The sequence below is a fragment of the Sturnira hondurensis genome, unplaced genomic scaffold, assembly GCF_014824575.4.
Source record: "Sturnira hondurensis isolate 20B ecotype Veracruz unplaced genomic scaffold, ASM1482457v3 Scaffold0017082, whole genome shotgun sequence".
In the NCBI taxonomy this organism is placed as follows: Eukaryota; Metazoa; Chordata; class Mammalia; order Chiroptera; family Phyllostomidae; genus Sturnira; species Sturnira hondurensis.
Window position 1 is genome coordinate 1823310 of NW_028089713.1, and position 26352 is coordinate 1849661.

A 26352-nucleotide genomic window follows, 5' to 3' on the forward strand; every position below is an offset into this window, starting at 1 on the left:
TACCAGATATTTTGGGTATCCTAACCCCGCTTATGGGTCTCGGTTTCTCTTCCCAGTCGTCTAGACCAGCTGGGATGGCTTGGAGTGCTGGGTGACCAACCCTTAAATCGAGCTTTCCCAGATGAACCAAAAGTTAAATCAGTTGAGGTGGAATTCCCTGCAAAGCCCCTGCACATCTTGGGAATTGATCCCAGACACTTTTATGAGGCCCCCACTCACATAGGGACACCCAAGATTGGGAGCTGGAGGGAGGAAGTGCTTCTTTTTTTTGCTGCTCAGCAAGAAGCTGAAACACTCATAAATACCTTGCTACAAAAGCTGATAAAAGGGAAAGTCTTTGCTTTCTCCTCTCCAAACCTAAAGCTAGGTGGGGATTGTGTTGCAGGGGATGGGACCGTGAATGCTTTTTTCCAGAGTGCCTCTCGTTGCCTGGGCTCTTGCTTGCAGCTGGCAGGAAACCTAGTGTTCTGACCTGGCCCACATCTTAGCTTATCCTCTCATGGGTGCCTTTTAGCAGCGAGTGCCCTTGTGGCTCTTAACTGCTCGACCTGTGCCTGCAAAATGCAGCAAATGCTTGGGAGAGAGAAAGCAGGACTCCTGTTCATGGAAGAGGGTGCAGGGGAGAGAAATGAGAAGAAAACCACTCAAGGGACGGCAACAGAAACCTGTACTCTTACCTGTAACACACCTGGGGACCTTACCGAGATGCTCCTGCCCCTGGGAAGATGAAAGCGCTGATTTCGTCCTCTTAGGTGTGCTGCCCCTGACTATGGCTCATAGCATCTGATCGAAGCAGGTCCCGAAACCTCAGGTCCCTGTTCCAGGCGCCAGATGTCGGGGGCCCTGTGGGCGGAGCCCCCCCCATGTTGATGTATAGACTAGTTTTCAAGGGCTGGTATAAAAGGTAGCCTGAATAGTTAAAAGCAGTTGAGTGTCAACTCATCCTGCTATTCAGAAGGCTACCATTTAGGATATTCCTACCCCATCAACAAAATCCTGTGCAGGGAACATATCAACATGTATTAAAATAAAAAAGAAGCCCCGCCTTCCCACCAACCCATGTGCGAAACCACTCCTCAGTTACTAGCAAGACTACCGTTAATGAAAAAATGTTAATTGCCGAATCAGAGGCATCAAAGCCAGATGGACACAAGAATGAGCCAACCACCCTGCCTAGTTGGATAGATACGTGGAATGACAGCAGCTACTGGGTGGGAACCTCGGGGTGTGCTGCTCAGAGTGGGAGGGAGTAGAGTGCTAAGAGGAACTAGGCCCACAGGTGAGCCACCCCTCAGCAGAACCGGTCCTAAGCCTGCAGGGCTGTGTGTGCTGCTTTGCTTCTCTGCATCCTAGTACCAGACCTTAACAAAAACAAACAAACTAAAAGACAGTTCTTAAGCAGGTGATGACTATAACCACGTAAGTACTTTTTTGTGATAACTATTATTATGTCATAACTCTGGCAGTTGTCAGAAGCGTACAGAGATTACCTGCCTAAGGTTTAAAGACATAAAGATTTTCTTCTTGTGTGGCAGCAGAAGTCCATGTGAGATCTGTAAACAGTGATAGAGAATACTGTAAACATAACTTAGCAGAGCTTGTGTAAAATAGAAGTAGTGAATCCAGATTTAGAAGTGGGTTAAAAAAAAACAGGGCAGCTTCATACAAAGTGCTCCCTCCTGCATCAAGTGATTTGGCTGCAGATATAATTCTGAGCTGAAAAACTGGGATTTGGGGGAGAGCCATCTTTGTGAACAAAATATCCAAAGGATGCTTATTCTTTTACTTTTCTCTAGTGGTATTCAGCTACCAGAGACAGTTCTGACTCTGTGACTTTGGAGACATTGAGAGTTTAGTGTGGAGCCCTGGCCTGGGCCTGCTGCAGGGCTGGCCATGGCAGCCGGTGCCACCGCATCCCCTGCCTCCTCCAGTTCGTGTGGAGCTCCTGGCTGGCACTGGGCTGCAGGGCTGCAGGAGCGAGTTACTCCTTCAGGAGGCAACTCTGTAGAAAGGGGGTACAGGAGCCGAAGTTGGCATGTTGATTGATCCAGTGAGGAACCTCTGTCCCACGAAGAATCTCTGCTAAAGCTGAAGGAAAGTTTCTGTGCACTGAGTGATAAGCATTGCCTGTGTATTCTTTTCCCAGTTCTACAGTTTTTTCAGTATCATCTTCTAGGAAGTCAGTGTTCCCTAAAACAACAGCTTCTTTAAATTTAAATGTTTCTCCTAGTTCAGAAGCTTTTCCTGGGGAAATTTTAAATATTGCCGAAAAGGGGTGAGAATGGGTACCATAAGCAAATTCTCTGCCATATACTTTAATTCTTGACTGCAAAACCCCGGTTCTGAAGGATGAGGTGTACTTGTTCATCCGGTACACGCTATACACATTGAGCACCACTAACTGGTTAGCAGCTCCCATCCTCCTCATCCGCCCTCCCCCCACTGCCTCCACTGCCCCATCCTGGGCCCAGGCTGCCCTCACCTCCACTGACACAAAGCGACCATTTAGAATGGAAGGGAAAATAGTGTTTGGGCATGAAGTGCTCAGCCTGACCCAAGCAGCCTGGACAGGACCAGCAGGAAGCTGGGTGGCTCTGGGGCACTGCTGACAGGAACCTCTGTGCCATCAGGGCTTGCGGGTGACGGGCCTGCTTGGGCTCAGGCACTGCCCCTCACTGTATTTTTTTTAACTATATATTACTGTAGACTTAATATTTTTTCCACTTGAAATACCTTGATTTTTTCTTTTTTTAAGTATAGTTTATTGATTTTACTATTACAGTTGTCCTAATTTTCCCCCCTTTGCCTCACTCTGCCTGTTACCCCTCTTCCCTCCTGCAGTCCCACACTTAGTTCATGTCCATGGGTTGTGTGTGTAAGTTCTTTGGCTTCTCCATTTCCTACATTGTTCTTAACCTCTCCCTATCTGTTGTGTTTCTGCCAATTATGCTTCTTAATCCCTGTACCTTTCCCCCATTCTTCCCTTTCCCCCTCCCAGGTGATATCCCTCTAAATGATCTCCGTATCTATGATCTCCGTATCTACTAGGCTTGTTTGCCTAGTTTGTTTGTTTATTTGTTTAGATTTAGTTGATGATAGCTGTGAATTTGTTGCCATTTCAGTGTTCATGGTTTTGACCTTATTTGTCTTGAATAAATTCCTTTAACATTTCATATAATAATGGCTGGGTGATGATGAAGACCTTTAGCTTTACCTTATCTAGGAAGCACTTTATTTTCCCATCCATTCTCAATGATAGCTTTGCTGGATAGGGCCCCTGCTGTTCATCACTTTGAATGTTTCTTGACAGTTCATTCTAGCCTGCAGTTTCTTTTGAGAAATCAGCTGACAGTCTCACGGGAACTCCTTTGTAGGTAACTGTGTGCTTTTCTCTTGCTGCTTTTAAGATTCTCTTTAACTTTTGGCATTTTAATTATGATGTGTCTTGGTTGGTGTTTCTCTTTGGGTCCAACTTGTTTGGGACTCTTTGTGCTTCCTTGGATTTGTATTTGTTTCCTTTGCCAAATTAGGGAAGTTTTCTTTCATTATTTTTTCAAACAAGTTTTCAATTTCTTACTCTTCCTCTTCTCCTCCTGGCATCCCTATGATTTAGATGTTGGCATGTTTGGAGGTGTCCCAGAGGTTCCAAAGCCTATTCTCGTTTTTTTTTGTTGTTGTTTTTTTACTGGAGCATAATAGAATTTTATTTTATTTTTTTTAAAATATAGTTTATTGATTATACCATTACAGTTGTTCTATTCCCCCCCCTTCATTCCCCTCCACCCGCACACCCCCTTCCCCACCTTTCTCCCCCCTTAGTTTATAACCACGTGTCTCAACTTCTTTAGATTCTATATTTCCCCCACTATTCTCGCCCACCCCCCTATCTATTTTCTACCTACCATCTATGCTATTTTCTGTACCTTCTCCCCCCTTCTCTTCCTCCCACCCCCCTGTTGCTAACCCTCCATGTGTTCTTCATTTCTATGGTTCCACTCCTGATCTAGCTGTCCTCTTGGTTTGCTTTTGTTTTAGGTGTGGTTGTTAATAACTGTGTGTTTGCTGTCCTTTCACTGTTCATATTTTTCATCTTCTTTTTCTTATATAAGTCCCTTTAGCATTTCATATAATAAGGGCTTGGTGATGATGAACTCCTTGAACTTGACCTTATCTGAGAAGCACTTTATCTGTCCTTCCATTCTAAATGAAAGTTTTGCTGGATAAAGCAATCTTGGCTGTAGGTCTTTGGATTTCATGACTTGGAATACTTCTTTCCAGCCCCTTCTTGCCTGTAAGGTCTCTTTTGAGAAATCCGCTGACAGTCTGATGGGTACTCCTTTGTAGGTGACTGTCCCCTTATCCCTTGCTGCTTCTAGGATTCTCTCCTTCATTTTGGTCTTGGCTAATGTAATTATGATGTGCCTTGGTGTGTTCCTTCTTGGGTCCAACTTCTTTGGCACTCTCTGAGCTTCCTGGATTTCCTGGAAGTCTATTTCCTTTGCCAGACTGGGGAAGTTCTCCTTTATTATTTGTTCAAATACATTTTCCACTCGTGGCTGTTTCTTTCCCCCTTCTGGTACCCCTATAATCTGGATGTTGGAACGTTTCAAGATGTCCTGGAGGTTCCTAAGCCTCTCCTCATTTTTTTGAATTCTTGTTTCTTTACTATTTTCTGGTTGGATGTTTCGTTCTTCCTTCTGGTCCACTCCCTTGATTTGAGTCCCATTTTCCTTTCCATCGCTATTGGTTTCCTGGACATCTCCCTTCATTTCAATTAGTTTAGCCTTCATATGTTCCTCTAATTTGTGACTAAGTTCCTCTAATTTGTGACTGTACTCTACCAATTCTGTGAGCATCCTGATAAATAGTGTTTTAAATTGGGCTTCTGAGAGCCTGGCAATCTGTTGGTTGCTTAGAGTTATTGGCTCTGGGACTTTGAGTTCTTCTTGAGCCATCCTTTGGGCTGTTCGTGCCTGTTAAGTAGCAGGAACAGAGCCCTAGGTTTTCACCAGAGCAGGGCAACTCAGTCGCTGGGTTGTGACGTCATATGTGGGGACGGGGTCAAAGAGGGACAATGGCTTCCCTCCGGCGCCCGCCACCGCCGCTGCGACCCCTACCAGCACCGCAGCCACCACCGTCACCAGGGCCACGTGCCCCGCTCCACAGCACTCGAGTGTGCCACCGCTGTCAGCCCTCCACCACTGGGTTTGCCCCCTGGGGCCTGTGTGGTCCGTCTCACTGCGCGCGAATGTGTGACCTTGGTCAGTCTGCCCTGCACCCCGACTAGGTCCGGGCTGCCTGCGCTCCTAGGTCTGTCCTTCCCGACCCTGCTCCGCTGCTGGCTCTGCCTCTCTTACCGTCCCCGTTGAACGGTTCGTAGCTGTCGGACTTCCGTATAATTCGGTTTTCTGGTCTCTGGGTGTGTCTTAGTTCTCCAAAACTTTTGTTGTATCCAAACTTGGTTGTGGGAGAAGGCACAGTGTTTCCACCTATGCCTCCATCTTGGCGGAAGTCAGTTTTTTTTGTTTGTTTGTTTGTTTTTCAATTCTTGTTTCTTCCTTTTGTTTTGGTTGAATGTTTATCTCTTCATTACAGTCCAAATCATTGGTTTGAACCCCAGCTTCCTTCCCTTCTCTGTTGGTTTCCTGTGGATTATTCTATATTTCAGTTAGTCTAACCTTCATTTTTTCCTCTTTTTTTTGCCACATTCAAGGAGTTCCCTTAGCATCCTGATAACCAGTGTTTTTGAACTCTGCATCTGATAGGTTGGCTATCTCCGTTTCACTTATTTCTTTTTCTGGGGTTTTGTTCTGTTCTTTCATCTGGGCTATATTTCTTTGTCTCCTCAATTTGGCAGCCTCCCTGTGTTTGTTTCTGTGTATTAGGTAGAGCTGCTTTTATTCCCTGACTTAGTAGCATGGCCTCTGTAGAAAAGGCACCTGTAAATTGTGTGAGGCAGAGCCTTAGGTAATTGCCAGAGCTGGGCAATCGGCTTCACTACTTTGTGGCTGTGTGGAGAGGGCTCAGAGAGGGGACAGTGCCACTGCCTGGCTTCTGGTGGTTTGCCTGGTATTTGCCCCATTTCCAGTCACTTTACCCCCTTCCCATATGTGACTGGTGCCCTTCCAGCTACTGTCCCATCCCAGAGTAGGCAGGTTTGCGTATGTTCTAAGACCATGCTGGCCCTTTCAGTGGCGAAAATCAGCAGTTTCTTCTACTACTCCAATCCCCACTGATTTTTTAGCTGGGGGTAACAGGGGTTTATCTTGCTGCTGCTGGAACTCTGGGCTGTGCAGTCTGGCCTGCGGCTAGGATTGCTGGTTCCCAGGGTATCCTACCTGTTCCACCACCGCTGCCACCGCCTTTTCATGCCATACTGCCTCTCCGCCGTCTGTGCACAGACACCCCTCCTACCTGTCTGGATGAGTGTGTCTTCTCTAAATCCTGGTTGTAGGACTTCCATGTAGCTGGGTTTTCTGATGGTTCTGGGTGTTACTACTAGTTTTGTGACCTGGTTGTAATTCTTTCTATGGTTGTGTGAGGAGACAAAGCATGTCTACCTATTCCTCCACCTTGACCGGAAGTCCTCTGTATTCTGTTTTATATTTTACTTTTTTTCCATCATAACACTGTCTAGACATTTTCCTGCTTGCATCACCTTTAAAAATTTTTTCATGGCTATATAGTGGTGGGTAAAAGTAGGTTTACAGTTGTTTTTATCGAAAATGGTATAATAATTATTACAAGAATAAACTTTTGTGTACTCACAAGTATAAACCTACTTTTGCCCACCCCTGTATATATTCATTCAGCAAACATTGAATAGGAATTATGTCCCAGGTACTGGGGGCATAGGGCACACAAAACAAGTATGGAGAGTGAGATTAGTGGGGGTGCGTGTGCACGCAGGGGCATTACTGAAGTTTTACAGGTCGTGTACAAGAACTGCATTTGGGATTTAGTGACTTTGCATAGTATGTATGCATTATAATTATTTAACTGTTCCCTAATTTATGTATAAGTCTTAAAGACCATTTGTTTACTTATTACATGTAATTGGTAGTTACATGCATTTTGTGTTTTTTCTTCGATCAGCCTTATTTAGAGTATAACTTTATTATTTAATTTATTGCGTAATGTTTGAACATATTAGGGACTAAGAAAGTTTCCTAAGAGAAGTTGTGGGTGGGCATGATGGCCGTCTTCAGCAATGAAAAAAGTTGACATGTATAGGAGAGAAAAATTGGCCCAAGGAGTAGAAGCAGGACTAGTTAGTTAACAGGTAGAAGTTACAGGGAAACAAATGCTAACTCAGAGTAAAGAAGAGCTTCCAGGCTGAGGTGTCTCTGGGTGGGATGGATTGCACAGGAAGTAGTTTATCAGTGGGACTATCCCTGCTTGGGCTTGCTGCCCCCTTCTTGGGCATGCTATGTGACAAATTCAGCACTGGAGGGGGCTGTGGGGAGAGCTGAATGATCTTGAAGACTAAGACATTAGACTTAGCAAAGACTCCTCTGTCATTTGGAAAGAAATTTGGAATTGAAGAATAATTAGTGGGAGAACCCCTCATAGTTTTTTCCTTTGTTTATAATTGAATTTTTAAAATTTGATTTCTTCTGTTACTACAGAAATACAATCTTGTTGTAAAAGCAAAAGATGTGCAAAAGCGTTTAAGTGAAAAAATGAAATCATAGGTAACATGCTGTTCTGTAGTAAAATTGTGCCGAAAGGCTCACCAGAGCAGCAGCAGTAGCTGTCCCCTGTTTGTACCCACTCTTACTATTGTTTCATTTCTAATGGACCTCCCATTTTTTGTCTGTTTCTTCTGGTATTTTCATATTTCTAAATAACATATGTATTTCACTCTTCTCGGTTTATTTCAGAATTACCCATAGACTTCCTGTTACAGTGTGAGTTTAGCTCATCTTCTTCCCCTCCCATCATCTCCTGATATTTGGTGGCATGCTGGCTTTTTTTGTTGTGAACCCACAAGTTACAGCATCTGTAGGCCTCTTCGGGTTTTTTTAAGTTCACATGCTCTAGGAGGAGTCTCTGATTACCTGACTGCACGTGTTCTAGAGCTGCTCCAGAGCTGGTGGGAGGGGGCACCAGAGTCCTTTTGTAATTAGACTTGAACTTAATCCTTCTATATTCACTTCATTTTACCCCTGCCTTCCTCTCTTCCTCGAGTCCTAAGTCTGGGAGTACATTTATCTTATCTTTGATACAAATAATGGCTGTTTTTTGAATACTCATTATTGTCAACCATTGGGCTAAGATTTATGTGTATTAATTTTAATTCTCTCAAGTCTTCTGTGGGTACTAACTATTATTATTCTCATGTTATAGATGAGGAAATTCAAGTTTAGAAAGGTTGTATAACTTGCCAAAGATTAAACAGCTTAGAAAGTAGTGATGTCCAGGCATAAGTCTGATTCTTGAGTCTGTGTTCTTAACCATGGAGCTATATTGCCTGCTAAATCCTTAATAATAACTTCTCTTTGTTGCGAAATTTGGGTAAATAGTGGTTTGGAGTTTCTTTTTTTGTTGTTCACTTTTTTTCTTGCCTTCCTATGGGTTTCTTGGACATTTTTTAGAATTCCATTTTGATTTATCTGTAGTATTTTTCAGGGTATTTCCTTAACATTTTAGCAGTTACTAGGTATTATATATACACAACTTATCACCATCTGCTGGTGTTGACATTTTACCAGTCCAAGTGAAGTATAAAGAAACCTTACCTCCATTTATCCTCCTTTGTTTATAGTGCAGTTGTCTTAAATATTTCCTCCATATACATTTGAGACCCAGTTAAGACAGTATTGTAATTTTTGCTTCGTGTCAAAACTCAGGTAGATAAAAAAGTCTCTATTTACTGATATTTTTACTCTTTTCATTGTTCTTCCTGATGTTTTAAAATATTTTCTTTTATTTCCTTTCCATTTAGGGAACTTTTTTAAAAAGATTTTATTTATTTATTTTTAGAGAGGGGGAAAGGGAGGAAGAAAGAGGGAGAGAAACAGCAGTGTGTGGTTACTTCTCAATGCACCCCCACTGGGGACCCAGCCCACAACCCAGGCATGTGCCCTGACTGGGAGTCCAACAGGCTACCCTTTGGTTTGCTTTCTTGAGCTGTTCTTTTAGGGTAGATCTGCCGGTGACAAACGTCTTGATTTACCTCTTTGTACCCGAAAGATATTTTCATTGGGTATAAAATTTGGGTTGACAGTTCTTTCAGCACTTAAAAATGTGTTACTTCCTTCTGACCTTCGTGGTTTCTGATGAGAAATCTGTCCTGTGAATTGCTCCCCATAGGTAGTGTCGTTCCTCTCTTAATGCTTTCAAGATTTTTTACTCTGTCTTCCGTTTTCAGAAGTTTGTCTCTGTGTTTTGGAGTGGATTTGAGTTCATCCTGTTTGATGTTCATTCAGCTTCTTAAATCAGTAGGTTTTAGATCTCTTGCCCAGCTCAGGAAATTTTCAGCCATTATTTCTTCAGATACTTTGAAGCCCCCGTCTCTGTTCAGTCCTTCTGAGACTCTGATGCTGGCTTTGGGTCTTTTATTCTGTCTCATAGGCCATGAGGCTCTGTTCTTTTGTTCTCCATCTGTTTTTTCTCTCTTGTTCAGATTGGAAATTTTTTATTTTATTTTATTTACTGATTCTTTCCTCTCCTTTCATTGTCTGCTGAATTGATCTCTGAGTTCTTTATTTTAGTTATTTTAATTTTCAGTTCTCAAGTTCCCATTTCAGTTCTTCTTTCTCTGTATCTTCTATTTCTTTGCTGAGACTTTGTTTTTGTTTTCATTTATTTCAAGTGTGTTTACAGTTGCTTATTAAAGCATTTTTATGATGGCTGCATTTAAATCTTTGTCAGATAATTCTAACATCTGTGTCATCTCTGTGTTAGTACCTGTTGATTGTCTTTTCTCATTCAAGTTCAATTTTTTGTTGTTGTTCTTGGATTGATAGTGATTTTCAGTTGAAACTTGGGCCTTTTGGGTGTTGTGAGACTTTAGAGCTTATTTAGTATTTAAATCTTGTGCCTTAGCAGGCCTCCTCTGATACGTACCAGAGGGAAGAGAGGGTACCATGTTGTTACTGCCAGATGGGTTAGAAGTCCAAGTTTCTCACTGGCTGCATTAGGCTGGGTAAGTTTGGAAGTTCAGGCTCTCCACTGGGCCTCCTAGGCTGGTAGTGTCCTGGCTGGAAAGGATAGAACTGCCTTGTTCCTGGTCCCCACCCAGTCTCCACTACACTGCAGTGGGGATCCTCATTGCCACCTGGTGGGTATGAAAGTTTGACTCTCCGCCGAGCTTTCTCTGACCCCAGTTAGGAGGGAAGGGGGCTTCGCGGTAACTGGGAAGTAGTGGAAGTTTAGACTCTATTTAGACCTTGTTGGCTTGGGTTGCAGTTTTTTCTGTGGTGGTTACTGGAGTAAAGTGATTATTGTGTGAATGTTTTCTGTCTCTGGTTTGTCTTTTCCTGGTCCTTTGGTTAGAGAAAGCAGGCTCTTGAGCCCTTTTTTTAGTGTATGCCCATCGGTATCACTGTGTTGTTGGCTTCTCCATCACCTGGTCAAGGACATCCGGATCAGAGGAGGCAGAAAGAATATCCAAGGGACTATTATGTAATTTTTTTTTTTTACCCTGCAGTCACTAACCAGTTGTTGTCTTCCTGCTTTTCAGAATCTTTTTTGTTTGTTTATTTATGTATAATGATCAGGGTGCTTAGCTGTAGTTAGCAGCAGGAATTCATTCCTTTCTTAGTTATTTTAAATAACAGATATTTATCTTTCTTATTTTGTTTATGTTCTGAGAGACAATCTCAGAAAGCTCAGATATTCCCTTCCCATCTCCAAGAAAAAACCCTGTTTTTTGTTATATCAACACTTAGGGGCTTGCTGACGATAGACTCTAAAATGTTTGAGTATGTTCTTTCACAGAGCCACTTACAGTTATCTGGAACTATTAAGAGCTCCTTTCACTAGATATGAAAGTGTTACGAAAACATTCGTATTTATTGCTTAGTTGAGAAAGCATGTTGTGGATTTGAACATATGTTTAAAAAAAAGAAATATTGGCTCATGTAATTAGGGCAATATGTGATTTTTGCATTTTTGTCTGTAGGAGTGGTATGATATACTTCACTTTAGAATATATACTAAGTTACCCCATTTTTTTTCTTCTCAGCTGGAGTCGAGATGGTCATAAGCTCGTGAGTGCTTCCACAGATAACATAGTGTCACAATGGGATGTTCTTTCAGGCGACTGCGACCAGAGGTTTCGATTCCCTTCACCCATCTTAAAAGTCCAGTATCATCCGCGAGATCAGTACGTTTAATTTGAGCTGTTCTTTCCTGGGGTGGGATCTAACTCTGTATGGATTAGCTCCAGGCTCGTACAATTTCAGATTAAGGTTTTAGGAGGCAGATACATGCCTCTCTTTAAACCTTCAACATACAAAGGCTTTGTGTCTAGGTTGGCTTGACTGAATAGATTTTAAGGAGAATGTTATATAATTAAAAGCTGCCCAAGATTAGGACTTTGGAAATGGGCAAAGGTAGGAATAAGTATAATAACTAGTTCTTGAACTGTCCCTTCCCCCATTATTTGAATGTTTTAGTAGGGGAAATTGTTTAGTATTAAAACTACATTTAAGAGTTATCCATCATTCCATTGCCCAGGTATAATTGTCAGTATTTTTCTGGGTTCTCTTTTAGTCAAGTACTCTTTATGTATAAAGGGTGTTATATAGTGCTTTATAATTCACAGAGCATGGATATGAATATTAATGTACATAAATGTTTATTTTTTACATGTCTTTAGTATTTTGCTTTTTTTTCACTTTATTCATACATATTTTACTAGTCTACTACATTTCCATTTTTAGTGATTACTTTATATTTTATCAAGGTACAGTAGGATTCAATAACTTTACTCAGTCATTTCCCTATTAGACATTTAGATTTTAGGGGTTTTTCCCCCCATATTCATTCTGCTCGGGCTGGAAGAGTTGGTGAGGGTAGTGGATAGGGGTCAGGGAGAGTGGCAAGGGAATCCATCTACTGATACCAAAGCAATAGCCAATGTACTATTCGTATTTTTAAACAGGAACAAGGTTCTCGTGTGTCCCATGAAATCTGCTCCTGTCATGTTGACCCTTTCAGATTCCAAACATGTTGTTCTGCCGGTAGATGATGACTCTGACTTGAACGTGGTTGCCTCTTTTGATAGGCGAGGGGAATATATCTATACAGGAAATGCAAAAGGCAAGGTAAGCCTAGAAGCCAGCTAAACACGCCTTAGTCGTCCTGTGCTTCGGTTTATTTTATGTGTGCTCTGCTGCTTCCTTTGGGATTTCCTTTATCCCCACAGTAAGCATGCCTCCTGCCTATGGCAGATGGAGCCTGTTTTCCCTCCATGGTTAATAATTGCTGTCCTTTGGGTTTAGAGTGGGCAGAGGTTATGTGGCCTAGGAAACGATGGAAGGGCCTTTACTGATGCTACTAATGAAGAGCCACTACTGAATTATAAAATGAACTACTGCTGATGAATATACATAGTTCTGTAAAGATTGTATAATTCAGGCCAGTTTAACCTGTAGTTTCGCAGAATAAGAAGTCAGGTTAGGTGAGTGTTAAGGTCTCTTTTAAACTTAGAGTTTATAGTTTCATTAGGTACCTTTTTAAAAATTTTTTGATTGGGGCACATGGGCTAGTATAATTTATGGCTACTTTAGAAAGTGACAATTTTAAAAATTCATCGTAAAAACAATGAAGTACACGTAACATAACATTTACCACCTCAACTCTTAAGCGTATGTAGTTCATGGGTATGAAGTACATTCACAGTGTTAGGCAGTTGTCAGTCACCACTATTCATCTGTAAAACTCTGTTCGTCTCGCAAAACACTAAACAGTGACTCCTTAGTCCCTGCTGTCCCTGGCCCCTGCCCCAGGCGGCTATTGTTCTACTCTCCGTCTCTATGAATCGGGTTACTCTGGGTACTTGCTCTAAGTAGATTCATCTAGTATTTGTCTTTTTGGCTCATTTCATTCAGTGTAATGTCCTTAAGATTCATCCGTGCTCAGCACGTGCCGGACTTTCCCTTCTTTTCAGGGCTGAGTAATATTCCCGTGTGTGTGGACTACATTGTGTTTATTCATGCATCTGTTTTGATTGTGAATAACATTAAACATTATATATTAAGAATAGAGGAAGACTCGGTCCTTTATTTGAAGAGGTAAAACGTAATACCAGTTAATCAGGCTGAATACATGGTAATAAACTGTTTATATTTTCCTAGTCTCTGTCTAGTTTTAGAAACAGAAGCCAGATCTAATTATTGTAAGTTATCAGAATACTTACTTTTTCCTTTTTCTTTTTTTAACTGTAGATTTTGGTCCTAAAAACAGATTCTCAGGACCTTGTTGCTTCCTTCAGAGTGACAACTGGAACAAGCAATACCACAGCCATTAAGTCCATAGAGTTTGCCCGGAAGGGGAGGTGAGGCCTTGTGTTTTTAGGGGCAGTTTTAGAATTGAGTGGGATACAAAATACTATTAAGATCCACAGTTTTTGTGTGTATTATACTTCAAAGGTTTTTAAAGTTTACTTAGAAATAGTTATTAGAAACTGTCACTATCCAGTTCTTAAGTTCATAAAATTCGCCGCGTTGAACCAGCACCCGCATCTTCTGTGACTGGAGATTATGGGGCGGCTCCTTTATAGAAAAGAGCAACGTGTGCCAGCAGCCAGCTGCCTGCCGCACAGTTAGCCGGGGTAAAGATTAGCTGTTTTGATCGGAATTGAGGTCACAGAATTCACGTAGTAACTGAACATACACTTTACTCACATAAACCCGTTTATCCCTTTAATTACAGGTGTTTTCTGGTAAGTTTGGTTACCCAACCAGAAGTAGATATATCAACAGAAACTAGAAGAAATAGGTTATCAGTAAAAGAGGTAACAGTCACTCTGTTTCATACAGGAACAACACCCCTACATGCTTAGGCGACATTCACGTTCAAAATTCTCTTAAGGAAAGGTTAGTTAGTGAAGTCTGGAAGAAGGCATGAAATAACATTGTAACAGATTTCTAATGTCATTATTTCATTTTTTAAACTGAAGTGGTTTATGAATTCACTCAAAAGACTATGTTATATATAAAACAGGCCATAGAAATGAAGTATTTATGTACATTTAACTGTGCCCTTGTGAGTTCAGCAAGCTGGTTTCAATTTACAGGTCTTGGATCTCAGTCGAATACTGATGAGTAGTTTGTTAGTTTGCACATACAAAATTCAAGGACACACAGGAAGTATATAACACTCTCACTTCAAAGTACATTTGGTGTGGGAGGTGACAAGTACTTGAGTTCACCACTTAGATCTTTCCTCAGTCTCTCCCCAACTTACTAGTTGTTCTATGGTACTGTGCTAAGTAACAGTCTGTAATAGAAAGTGTTAATGGAAACAGATTCCTGAACTCTGGCGTTGACATTTTTCTCCTTTCTGTAGTTGCTTTTTAATTAACACAGCAGACCGAATAATCAGAGTTTATGATGGCAGAGAAATCTTAACCTGTGGAAGAGATGGAGAGCCGGAACCTATGCAGAAATTACAGGACTTGGTAAACAGGTATGTGTCACAGCCTAGAAGAATGTGTGATACTTCCCGCCCTGGGCTCCGGCTCTAGTTGCCCCGGGTGCCTCCTCTGTCCCGTAGGACCCCGTGGAAGAAGTGCTGTTTCTCTGGGGATGGAGAGTACATAGTGGCGGGGTCGGCCCGGCAGCACGCCCTGTACATCTGGGAGAAGAGCATAGGCAACCTGGTGAAGATCCTCCACGGGACACGAGGAGAGCTGCTGCTGGACGTGGCTGTGAGTAGCGGAGAGGCTGCTGTTGGTGCTTGGGCCGAGCAGAAAAGTCTTGGGTGCGTTCTAGGCACTGATTGTTCTTTCCTTCGTCAAATTTAGTGGCATCCTGTTCGACCCATCATAGCTTCCATTTCTAGTGGAGTGGTGTCTATCTGGGCGCAAAATCAAGTAGTAAGTATCTGGTTTAATTGCTTTGAAACTAGAAACTCTTCTTTTTTTCAGAGAATTTTACAAATAGTAAGCTAAAAATTACCTTATTTACTTTTTTTGCATATGATTTTTGTAATCTAATTAAATAGGTTCAGTGCATCTAGTTTTGGTTTATTTTGACAGGATGGTCTTGGACCATAGCGAATTTACAGTGGGCTTTGTTACGTTTTTCTACTTCTTATCTGAGAAAGGTTGTTATTTTGCTTTTCTCATTTTCAGCTCAGTTTATATTTTACATCTTGGTTGTATTTTGAACACCTTTAATTATGTTCAGAATCAGTGTACTTATAAAAATCAGTCAGATATGTAAAAGACTTGAAGATACAGTACCCCAGAATTCCCTTCACTTCCTGCACTTTTTGGATTACAGACAATATTTGCTAACCCCTTGGAGAATGGTTGATCAGAAGCCCAGAAAGTGTGTGGAACTCTGACCGTTCTGCCATTTCTGCCCTTTGGGGCAGTGCTGGGAATGTCTGGGGTGGGCGTTTGGGTTTGCGGTTATTACCTCGATGAAGAAGAAGAGCAAGTTGGAGTTGGAGTTGCTTTTACCTCAGTTACTTCTTAAAACGGCCAAAGATGGCAGGTTTTTTGTGAAAGAACTATGGTTAATAACAACTTGGGATGTTTAAGATAGAAATCTCTTAATATAGTAAAACTTGTAGATAATTCATTATTATTATCCACCAAATTCGATCTCAGACTAAGTAGCTTGCACGTTCATGTCTGTCTTTCTATCATTGATGTCTAGGTTACCGACTGTTGCTTTCTTAAATGGTTACGTAGTACATTTTGTTTGTGGCTTAGGAAAATTGGAGTGCCTTTGCACCAGACTTCAAAGAATTGGATGAAAATGTAGAATATGAGGAAAGGGAATCAGAGTTTGATATTGAAGATGAAGATAAGAGTGAGCCGGAGCAGACAGGTAATGCTGCTCAATTGCGGACAGTATTTCCCGAAGGAAAAATGATTGTATTATTCATTCTTAATTTGTGTTGAAAATTTATTTCATCGCTTAGTCTTTAAATTTTTCTGTTGTCAGTTTTTAAATTTTATTTTTAAGATTTGATTATTTTTAGAGAGGGGGGAAGGGAGAGAGGAAGAGAGGGAGAGAAACATCAATGTGTGGTTGCCTCTCTCGCACCCCACTGGGGACCTGGCGCGCAACCCCAGCATGTGCCCTGACTGGGAATCGAACTGGAGACTCTCTGGTTCACAGGCCTGCGCTCAGTCCACTAAGTCACACCAGCCAGGGCTACTATGTCACTTTTTTGATTGACTAAGGGTTCACATGGGCATTATTACTAGGGTTCAGCAGATCTCGTAATATTTCACTTTATATTTGCTGATGAACTACAGGTGATTAAGTGAGGATTTACCTGTAGCTCTTAGCAAAGGTCCCACACAGGCTGGGTGCTCAGCTCTGTCATGTGCTGTTACATCTTTGTGGAGAAGGTAAAGAATGGGGGCTTTAGCGTTATACTGTCTTTGGGAAAATGCTTATTCTTTAAGCCTGGATGTCCTCATTTGTATAACAGTGGTTATAATAGAACCTTGCTTTTCAGGTTGTGAGGAATAAATGAGCTACTTCACCTGAAGCACTGGTATAGTGCCTAGGTAAAACGGGCATTCTGTTCTGATCATGATCTTTGATGTTTTTATCTCATTGATATTTATCTCAAGGAGCCTCCTTGAGAATGAAGACTTGACTTTTTGCCTCAGTGGCGTCTAATGCAAGGCTTTGTATCTAGTAGGAGTTTGTGTGTGTGAATGCTTAGTCTGTCCACTTAGCACTGTCAGTGAGTGATTAATGCCACTGGGCACTCAGATGGTGCTGGGAATTAGGTCCCTCTTTTGTAGTTAGATAACTCACACGCCGGTGTTTTAGGAGGACCACCAGGGATGCAGTGTGTGCTGGACTGTTTCGGTATCGTTGGATTGTGTTCTGTGAAGCTTTCCCAGACTCGCACATAAGCTGTTCCTCCTTCCCATCTACTTAGCACTTACTGAACATAACTTTACTGTAGCACTTGTTTACTTGAAATGATCCGCTAATGTCTGTCTTCTCAGTTAGACTGCGATGCTTTTACTGAAGAGCTGTTTCCAACTTTCTTAGTCATCACTGTGGTCCCAGTGTCTGTCTCCCACATGGTGGAAATTCAGCACACATTTGTTGAATGATTAAGTAAAGTGAACTGTTTGGTCTTCCTCCTTTGTGTCTTCTGAACTGCAGTGTATAAAAATCACTGAGCCAGAAGTAAAAGCAGTTTTGCACTTCGCACATCTCTGCCGTGTTTCTGTCCCGCAGGGGCTGATGCTGCTGAGGATGAGGAGGTGGATGTCACCAGCGTGGATCCCATTGCTGCTTTCTGCAGCAGGTGAGCCATTGTGCGGTCTGGGCCTCTGATGCCCGCTCTTTGTCTCCTCCTCGTCTCTGGTGGTGTACTTCTCCGCTCCCCGCCGCAGGCCCTCAGTCCCATCGGCTTATTGGCCGACAGATGGGTGCTTTGTTTTACAAGAAACCCCTTCCTGTCTCCCCTGACAGAAAATCTTAAACTGAAATAATTTATGTATACCATTTAATTTTACTGCTGATTTTGTTCATTGTGTCATCTGCTTTTCTTTCATTCTTGTTGGCTCTCTTAAAGTTCTAGATCCATACATGTTGCTTATGGTTAGTATAGGTGATTCTGTCCTAGAGGAAGGGTATTGTTTTAAGCAACTGTTTCCTCTTTTTGCCAATCCCTTGTCTGATCTTGTTCCAAATAGTGATGAAGAGCTGGAAGATTCAAAGGCTCTATTATATTTACCCATTGCCCCTGAGGTAGAAGACCCAGAAGAAAACCCTTACGGCCCCCCACCAGATGCCGTCCAAACCTCCCTGATGGACGAAGGCGCCAGTTTGGAGAAGAAGAGGCAGTCTTCCACAGATGGGTCCCAGCCGCCTAAGAAGAAACCCAAAACCACCAATATAGAGCTTCAAGGAGTACCCAATGATGGTAAGAGGCGCATCTTCTCTCTGTTGCTCAATAGACACGGCTTTTTACTCTCCAGCACAGTCTGGTAATTTCCTGTTTCTTTGGTTTTACCTTTAAGGAATTTTCCCATGAGTTCTTTTTACAGTGCTTTATAACTTAGTAATATGATTTCATGTGCTTTCACTTCCCTTTCAAAACGGGGAGACTGCCCTCGGTACTTTGCCTAAGATGACAATGCACTTGGTGTCTTCTGACAACTGGCTCAGAGTTTCTGTCATTATGCCACCATTCTCAGCCCCCCACCCCCCAGTATTTAATTAGGTGGCAAAGTACTAGTCAGGCTTGGACAGTCTTTTTTTCTTCCCACCTATTTTTTATAGTCTGACCCTGGAAGCCTTTATAATTACGTGTTTGAGTCAGGATTCTTACCCTGGTCTCTCTAGTTTCCAAAGCCCATTTCCTTTCTTTCACGACATCGTGGATGTGTGCATTCCTTTTCTGCCTTGGTGTGTATAGTATCAGCGTGTCCTTGGCTGCTGTGGCTTCATGCAGACCTCGTAGCCAAGTAGCTGTTTGGTAATGGCCGTTCTTTCCATAGTTTCATAAATAATAAACAAAGCAAATTTTCTCCTTGTATTAGTAGATCTGAGGCACCAGGGCAATGTACTTTGCTCATGGACACGTGGCATGCCATGTGCTTAGTTGGGTAATGGGGCTGGTGGTGTCCGGATTCCTTTCCATGCCTATCTGTCCTTCTACAGAAGTCCATCCACTACTGGGGGTGAAGGGGGATGGCAAATCCAAGAAGAAGCAAGCAGGCCGGCCTAAAGGATCAAAAGGTAAAGAGAAAGATTCTCCATTTAAACCGAAACTCTACAAAGGGGACAGAGGTTTACCTCTGGAAGGATCAGCGAAGGGTAAAGTGCAGGCGGAACTCAGCCAGCCCTTGACAGGTAAGGACACATTGGGAGCGCTGTCTGGCTTGCTTTGTGGCCTTGCTTTGTACGGCCCCTGACTCCGTTTACCTGTAGCCTTTTTTCCTTCCTGCCTCCTTTTCCAAGTGGCAGATATTCTCTGAGTTTTAAGCTGCCAACAAGGGCAGGCTAAACCATATTGGCTAAATTTAGTGGCTTTTAACCCTGAGTCCCTAAATAGGTTTCAAGAAATCTACATTCCCTTGATACTAGAAGCAGAATATTGTGTAAATATTTGTGTGGGAAAGATGCCTATACCTTTAATTAGAGTCCTGTTGGAATCCATTACCTGAAAAGGGATAACAGCCCCTGGTTTAATTCATTCCTTTATTTGTATTTGCTCCTAGATGTTTTGTTTTGCCTCAAATGAAAGAGGCCATACTGATAACCAGAACTATGAGCTTGCTTTATACAGCCCCTGACTATTTAACTGTAGCGTCTCTTCTCTCTCTGTCTCTTCAAATTGTTCAAATCCCAGAGCCTTTTCTCTTTCCCACTAGTCTAGAAGCAATACTGGTGTTGATGGTAGTACCTTCCCGATAAGAAGGAAGATGGAGGTGTTTTGGTTTTTTTCCAAACAGAAGGAGATTACCAACAAGACAGAAGCTGCAGTCTCTGTGTAGCTCCTTAAAACCCAAGCCTTTGAAATTTACTGAGTTTTCTGACTTTTATTTGTTGAAGGATTTTTATTGGAGGATGGGAGAACAATTTCAGCTTTTTATCAAATATTTGTGAATGGAGGCAGATTGTATTTCTATTCCAACATTGTTGGGTTTTGGAAACTTTTTGTTATGTAGAAGCACTACTTTCGTTAATACTATACTCTCAGTTTTTTTGCAGCTAGGTCAGTAGACTTAAGAGGCCAGATTGATAAAATACGTGGTTGTATTTGTTTTTTTTTCCCTTTAAAATTTTAATGTAAGTGTATTGATCCAGATGTGATGATGTGGTCCACTGGAATGTGAAACAGAATTCCTTGTTTATACCTTTAGTCAGTTAATCGTTATGCACATGGATTCTACAGAGAAGCTGGAGCAGGCTCAGTCACTCATCATTTTGAGTATCCTGCTTCTCAGTAGTTAGGCTTTAGTTTTTCATCGGCCGACACCAAGCCGCTGAGCACCCCATGTCTTTCAGCAGCAGTGTGTGCGGTGCCTCAGTGGGAATCGGCTACCACCTCCACGTTCAGTCCATGGACACCTCTGCCTTGGTGTATTTTTACGTAGACTGAAAGAGTTCTCTGGGTATTACCAACAAAGATTGCAGATCACTAGTTGACTCATTAAATAAAAATGATCCTTTCATAACCCATTTCTTGCACAAGCTGATGCTACTATAGAAGAAATGCAGTTTAAAGTTTAAATAGATCTTCCTGGCTCAGATTGCTGAAATGCTTCAGGGTGATTTAAAATGTGGCCAGACATCATGAATTAATTGAAATATTCTACGACATAGTCTCCTAGTTTCTTCAAGAGCTGTCTGTAATTAATCATTTGCTTTGTAATAGTAAATGTATGATAAACCATTTAAAGCTTTCAGCCCTGGCTGGTGTAGCTCAGTGGATTGAGCACGGGCCTGCGAACCAAAGGATCGAACTGCGGTTCGATTCCCAGCCAGGGCACGTGCCTGGCTTTCAGGCCAGTTCCCAGCAGGGGACACACAAGAGGCAACCATACATTGGTATTTCTCTCCATCTCTTCTTCCCTTCCCCTCTAAAGATAAATAAATAAAATCTTTAAACAAAAGAAAAAAGAAGAAAAAAGCTATAACTTAAAAAAAGGCTTTCAAAGCTCACATTTCTCTTTATATATTACAGAGATTTCAACTTTTAATTTTAGTTGATGTCACTAACAGTAACTCTCTGGCATTTGCCAAACTGGCCCTCTGTTAAGGGTACCATGAGGTACTGTTAGGTTGTACGACCTGGAGCACAGCAGCTGTGCTGTTTCTCAGCTATGCTTCAGAAATGTCTAAAAGAGTCAGAATCAGCCCTGACTGATTTTGACTCAGTGGGTTAGGCATTGTCCCGCAGACCAAAAGGCCACCAGTTTGATTCCTGGCAAAGACCTGGGTTGCAGGCCAGGTCCCTGGTTAGGGGTGTGCTAGAGGCAGCTGATTGGTGTTTCTCTCTCTCCTCTCTTCCTCCCTTTTCCTCTCTCTCAAAATAAGTAAAATCTTTCTTAAAAATTCAATCCAGGTGCTTGCTTCAGGAGCACATCTACTAAAATTGGAACGACACAGAAATTAGCATGGCGCCTGTGCAAGGATCTTACACACACCCCCAAAATCCGTGCAGCCTGAGGGTTATGTTTGTAGGGTTAAGGTTTTGTGGACCTTCCCTCCCCTGCAGTGCCCTAGTTCTGCATTAGAGTTGGATTGTTCGAAGGCAGGATTATAGGTGTAGGCTGTGTTATTGCCCAAGGAATCTAAATAACAACTGTGTGTTGATATCTGCAGTTGAGCAGTTATTGAAGAAACTGCAGTGAGCCCTGACAAAGCTGCTATAGTGTGTTTCGTGATGCAGCAGGACATTATACATTTCAAGGGAGGATTGGAAGATACATAGACCACTATAGAAATAATCTGACTATCTGGAATCTAAGGCTTCAGAAGATTCTTTCCTATCAAACAGCTCATCAGTATTGGATAGCACCCGTGGACCAACACCCATGAAGACACACTTTCTGTAATGAGGGAGGATCTGTCAGTGAAGCATGGTGAGGGTGACCCTGACCTTGGGACTTTTTGGAAAGGCCAGATCCACATGGCACCTATCAGGTTCCCCGCAATTGCCTTATTAGGTAGTCTCCAGAGGACAGTCCTCAGATCAGAAACTTGAGGTGTGAGCAGGACCACCAGTGTCTCGGGTGCCCTGTGACTTCTCGAGGATTGCCCAAGAACTAGGACAGTGAACACACTGAGTAGCCAGTGAGACAAAGTCGCAGTCTGTCAGCACACGTGAGATGTGGGCACAAAGGGGCTGGTGTGCACTTGGGTCTAGTGGGGGTGGCAAAGACCAAAATGAGCAGGGACACCACTTCCGGGGGTGGACAGGACCGGGAAGATTTCCCTGCAGGCTTCCACTGTCCTGCTGCTGCCGCCCGAAGTACCTCCCAAATCTGTGATAGTTTTGAACTCTTGGTATTGAGGTTTTTTTTTTTAATTAATTAATTGATTGATTGATTTTTAGAGGGGAAGGGAAAGAGAGAGGAAGAGAAATATCAATGTATGGTTGCTTCTCATGCATCCCCTGCTGGGAACTGGCCCCTGCCGGGAACTGGCCTGCAACCCAGGCATGTGCCCTGACTGGAAATCGAACTGCAATCCTGTGGTTCGCAGGCCTGTGCTCAATCCACTGAGCTACACCAGCCAGGGCTGGTATTGAGGGTTTTTAATCCCCTCTTCTTCCCTTCTTAAAAAATGATCAGTCAAGACTAATTTATGAATTTCTGTTAAACTCAGACAACTCTTTGGATGTTCTTTTTTGTTCTTTGTGATTTTATTAGCTGACCTAGGTAACATTTTTTTAAAGATTAGGATCTGGCATTTTCTAAGGCCACCCTGGCTTGGACCGCTACTGGGAGGGGTCAGCAGCAGCTGCTCCTCGGAGCCATTATTGTAGATTGCCTTTCTGTTGCAGCTAAATAACAGGTGTGCTCGGAGCAGCTCAGCCCGAGGCCTTCTGTTGTGCTGCTGTTTCTGTGTCTCTTTTCTTGCTCATAGTGTGATTGCTCTGGTTTGGTTTGGTTTGTTTTTTCTGTTGTGAATTAGGCTTAAAATGTCAATGTTGTATTCATTTTTAAACCATTAGAACGAGATTGTTTAGGGTACCTGAGAGGACAGTCAGCAAAACTAACTTTAAAGTGTTAAAGGCATGATCATTCTGTGGTGTAGATTCTTCTCTATCAAGATTTTTAAAAATAAATTAAAGAGGTTAATTATTATGTTTTTTTATTGAGAGAGATCTGCATTACAGGTATTTAATAAACCTTTTATCTCGCTGAACTACATAAAGTTTAAATTTGATTTTTGACAATATAGCATCCATGAGGGTTTGTAATTTCAGTCTTAGGCAAATGGGAATATATTTTTGTTGCCTTTTTTTTTTCATTTTTGCCTTAGTTTCTACTTTAAAACTCAGGTTAAAAGGAAAGTTTATAAATGGGTATTTTTCTGTTATAACTTGAGCGATTATTTTTTAACCATTTTACCTTCAAATGGCATGTTCTCTTCTACTCCCGATGACATCTGGGAGCGTCGTCTTCACCTTGTTCTCTGTTTACACTTCCCAGTTGATAGTTCACAGCCCATCTAAGGATGCGCATCAGAGGTTGAACAGCTTCTGTGGAATGATCAGGAAAGTGTTCATTTGATTTTACTGTTGAGGATTTTATTTACTGATCAGCTGGTGGCACAAAGAAACACCAACACTAGTTCTCATGAACGTTTCATCACGTGTGGGGTTCCGAAGTGATGAGAATCCACTGAAGGAACAGGGATGTTTGGAGAGGGTTGTTCCTCACTGTTAATCATTTAGGGCCTAAGCAGCCTAATATGCGAGCCATGGGATATGTAATGCCTTAGAAGTAATTGCCTTTACCTACTGCAAAATATGTTAACACCTTGGAGATCGGTCAGTTAGCCTAGAGAATGTGTGGAACTGGTCGTTTCACCTTTTTTGCCCCTTGGGGCAGGACTGAGAAAGTGCGGGGTGGAGGTTTGGGTTTGGGGTTATGCTTCAGTGGAGAGAGTAACTGGGAGTCGGAGTTGGTTTTGACTTAGAGGGGAATTCTTAGCCCATGTGCGCTTGTCACGCATCATCCAGCATCTGCCGGTGTTTCTGCTCGGGGCGGTAGCTGGTTTAGTTGCCACTAATGGAAATCTTTGTGTGTCTGATCTCTTTAGCAGGGGGAGCAATCTCTGAACTGTTGTGAAGACCCCTGAAGTGCTTCGCTTTTTCCCACTTTTCCATCATGTGGCTTCTGGACACTGTTCAGTCCTTGAAATTGACTTTAATTTAAAACAAATGCCTCTGCTTCGCCCAGGAGGTGGAAGGAGTGAATTTTACGTTTGAATGAAGAAGTGAATTATGAAAGAAGAGTATACGTCCCTTCCCTTTCAAGCATAAGTCCAAATAGGCGCTCAGGAACGAGGATTTGTGAAGACAGCAAATGGGAGTTTGACTTATTTAAACATTAATACTGAGTTATGTTGCTGGAGAAAAAATACCCGCTCTGCTCCTGCAGTTTTATCGTACCCAGCACCGCTCTGGCCTGTCACTTCCTTTCTCCTATCTGCCTTCTGTCCTCGGTGCATGTCCTTGAATAATCCGTTCTGATCGGAAAGTCTGCTACCAATATCTTTGGAAAACTTCTGTTGCATATTTTTTTCATTTTGAAATGTACCCTCTCACCAGGTACCTCCTATATTTCCATATTGTATACAAAGGATGCGTAAAAAGAAAGTGCTTGAAACATTTGAAATTTTTAGAAAGGCAAGAAAGACGAGAAAGTCCCCCTTCCTAATACACCCCTTGTGCTCATGCTGGGCCGTAGAGGGGTTTTGTTTTCCTTTCACTGCAGGCTTCCCTCCAGTGTTGGTTCGTTCTCATCAATCATGGTTTTTTGAAGGTAGCTAGATTCCTGCATCGCCAGCAGACAACCATCAGCAGTTCGTATTGCTCTACTTGTGCTGGTCTCCACGGACGAAACCAACCACGCTGTCTCTCGGCAAGCTTCTTGTATGGGGTGGGGACTCTGCGAGGACTGACGTAAAGCCGTTCACAATCAAAGCAGCAACAACGGTTCAAATCACAGATGAAGGAACAGATTCTTTTGTCATTGCTCGTGGATATCGGTCCTTCATCCGTCATCACGTTTCCCCTTCTCCTGTCCATGCTCCTTTTCCTTATGACGTGTTTCAGTCACTTCCTTTCTGTGAAAGGCTGCTTAGCTTTTAAAATTTTTTTTTACATTTTGCTTTTGCTATTCTTTTCTATAAAAAATAGGTTGGATGGGTGTGTACATTTGAAATTCTCTGAAAATCCAGAGTAAAGAAACCAGGTGTGGGGAGGGCTCACTAGTTGTCTGAGGAGAGCTTTAGCTGACCAGAACTTGACCTGGTTCTTCCTTTTCAGGGTTTTCAGAGGAGAATTTGGACACTGCTTACCGTGAAATCTCTGTCAGCTGGTGGGTGTTCCTGTAGGTAGCCAAACAGTTGATTGCCTTTTGGATTTTAGGATAGAAATCAAAGTAGAACACATCGATCAGAGCCTCTTTCTCCTATTCCATCTTTTAGAACAAACTACTCGGTAATCAAAGAACTCTTCTTGAGTGTATTGCAACATACTTATATTTTTAGATGCCACTACTTTTTTCTCAAATGCTTGTTCTGTGGATTTTACTTCATAGTTCATCTCAAACGAGTGGTTGAGATCAGTAGGTGGCTCACTAACATTTTCGTTTGCAGACATCACTCCCATTCCATGTGTCTCTGTGCTGTAACGCTGCTGTAGGGTACAAACTGCGGTACAGAGCTTCCTGGCAGCGGCTCCTAATGATTATTTATGCCTTTGGAATATTTCCCAGCTCACTAAACCTCAGTCCATTTCCGTTTGCTTTTCTCAGTGCGCACGAGACGAGCACATTCTCTTCCCTCTTGTCATCTCCCCCTTTTGTGTTTCATGTTCTGTAGTTTTGTACAAGACAAGACTTGGCCTTGGTATTTCTTGCTGAAGCTTTACTGCTTTGTCAATAAAATCAGGTGTTTATTAAAGAAGAGGTGTAGATGCTTGTTTGTAGGCACTGAGCGCTTCCTAAACTCACTGCCACTCACTGGCAGGGCAGAAAGGGCAGCTTCTGTGCTAATACAAGATCTCTGTGGACGTACAGAGCCGGGAGGGGTGAGGGATGGTTAGGTCGTTCAGGTTTCTGCCCCTGGATGTTACAAACAATTCAAACAAAAGGTGTGAAATTGAAAAGATTAGAAATGATCTCTTCAAGTTTTTACATTCAATGTAAGTGCGTATAACTGCTCTGTAGAGACCCCGTGCCAGGAGGTGTTCTGGAGGTTATGAAACGCAAGCAGAGCTTCTTGCCTTCAAGGAGCTTTCTTAACCCATAAGTTCAGTTAAATTCCTCTTTGCTAGCCTTTTCCCCCCACAGTAGGTAAAATTATCTTTAGAACCCATTGAATACTTACTGTCTCTTAAACGATGTTTCATAAGATCTACTTAAGTCTTTGCTTTTCATCATCGAATCTGAGTGTTTCTGTATTAATCTTTTCTATTATGTGACTGAGAATCTGCCTTTGA

General features: G+C 42.3%; 1 protein-coding gene and 2 pseudogenes across 3 annotated transcripts in view; 2 read left to right on the forward strand and 1 right to left on the reverse strand.

Annotated features, from left to right (window-relative positions):
- Nucleotides 1-26270, forward strand: part of RBBP5 (RB binding protein 5, histone lysine methyltransferase complex subunit) — a 38513-nt gene extending 12243 nt beyond the window's left edge. Inside the window, exons 4-14 of one of the 3 annotated variants that reach the window (XM_037067082.1) lie at nt 11192-11332; nt 12113-12275; nt 13398-13507; nt 14521-14640; nt 14728-14881; nt 14978-15049; nt 15896-16013; nt 17397-17466; nt 17858-18087; nt 18828-19019; nt 23946-26270. In XM_037067082.1, the coding sequence (XP_036922977.1) occupies nt 11192-11332; nt 12113-12275; nt 13398-13507; nt 14521-14640; nt 14728-14881; nt 14978-15049; nt 15896-16013; nt 17397-17466; nt 17858-18087; nt 18828-19019; nt 23946-23974 (1399 nt within the window). In that variant the 3' untranslated portion in view covers nt 23975-26270. Of the gene's footprint in view, nt 1-11191; nt 11333-12112; nt 12276-13397; nt 13508-14520; nt 14641-14727; nt 14882-14977; nt 15050-15895; nt 16014-17396; nt 17467-17857; nt 18088-18827; nt 20610-23945 lie in introns of those variants that run through there. The other 2 variants (XM_037067083.1, XM_037067080.1) reach the window with 2 other exon arrangements.
- LOC119001672 (deubiquitinase DESI2-like) lies at nt 1807-2419 on the reverse strand (annotated as a pseudogene).
- Nucleotides 21238-21352, forward strand: LOC119001733 (uncharacterized; annotated as a pseudogene).
- Nucleotides 26271-26352: the final 82 nt, after the last annotated feature.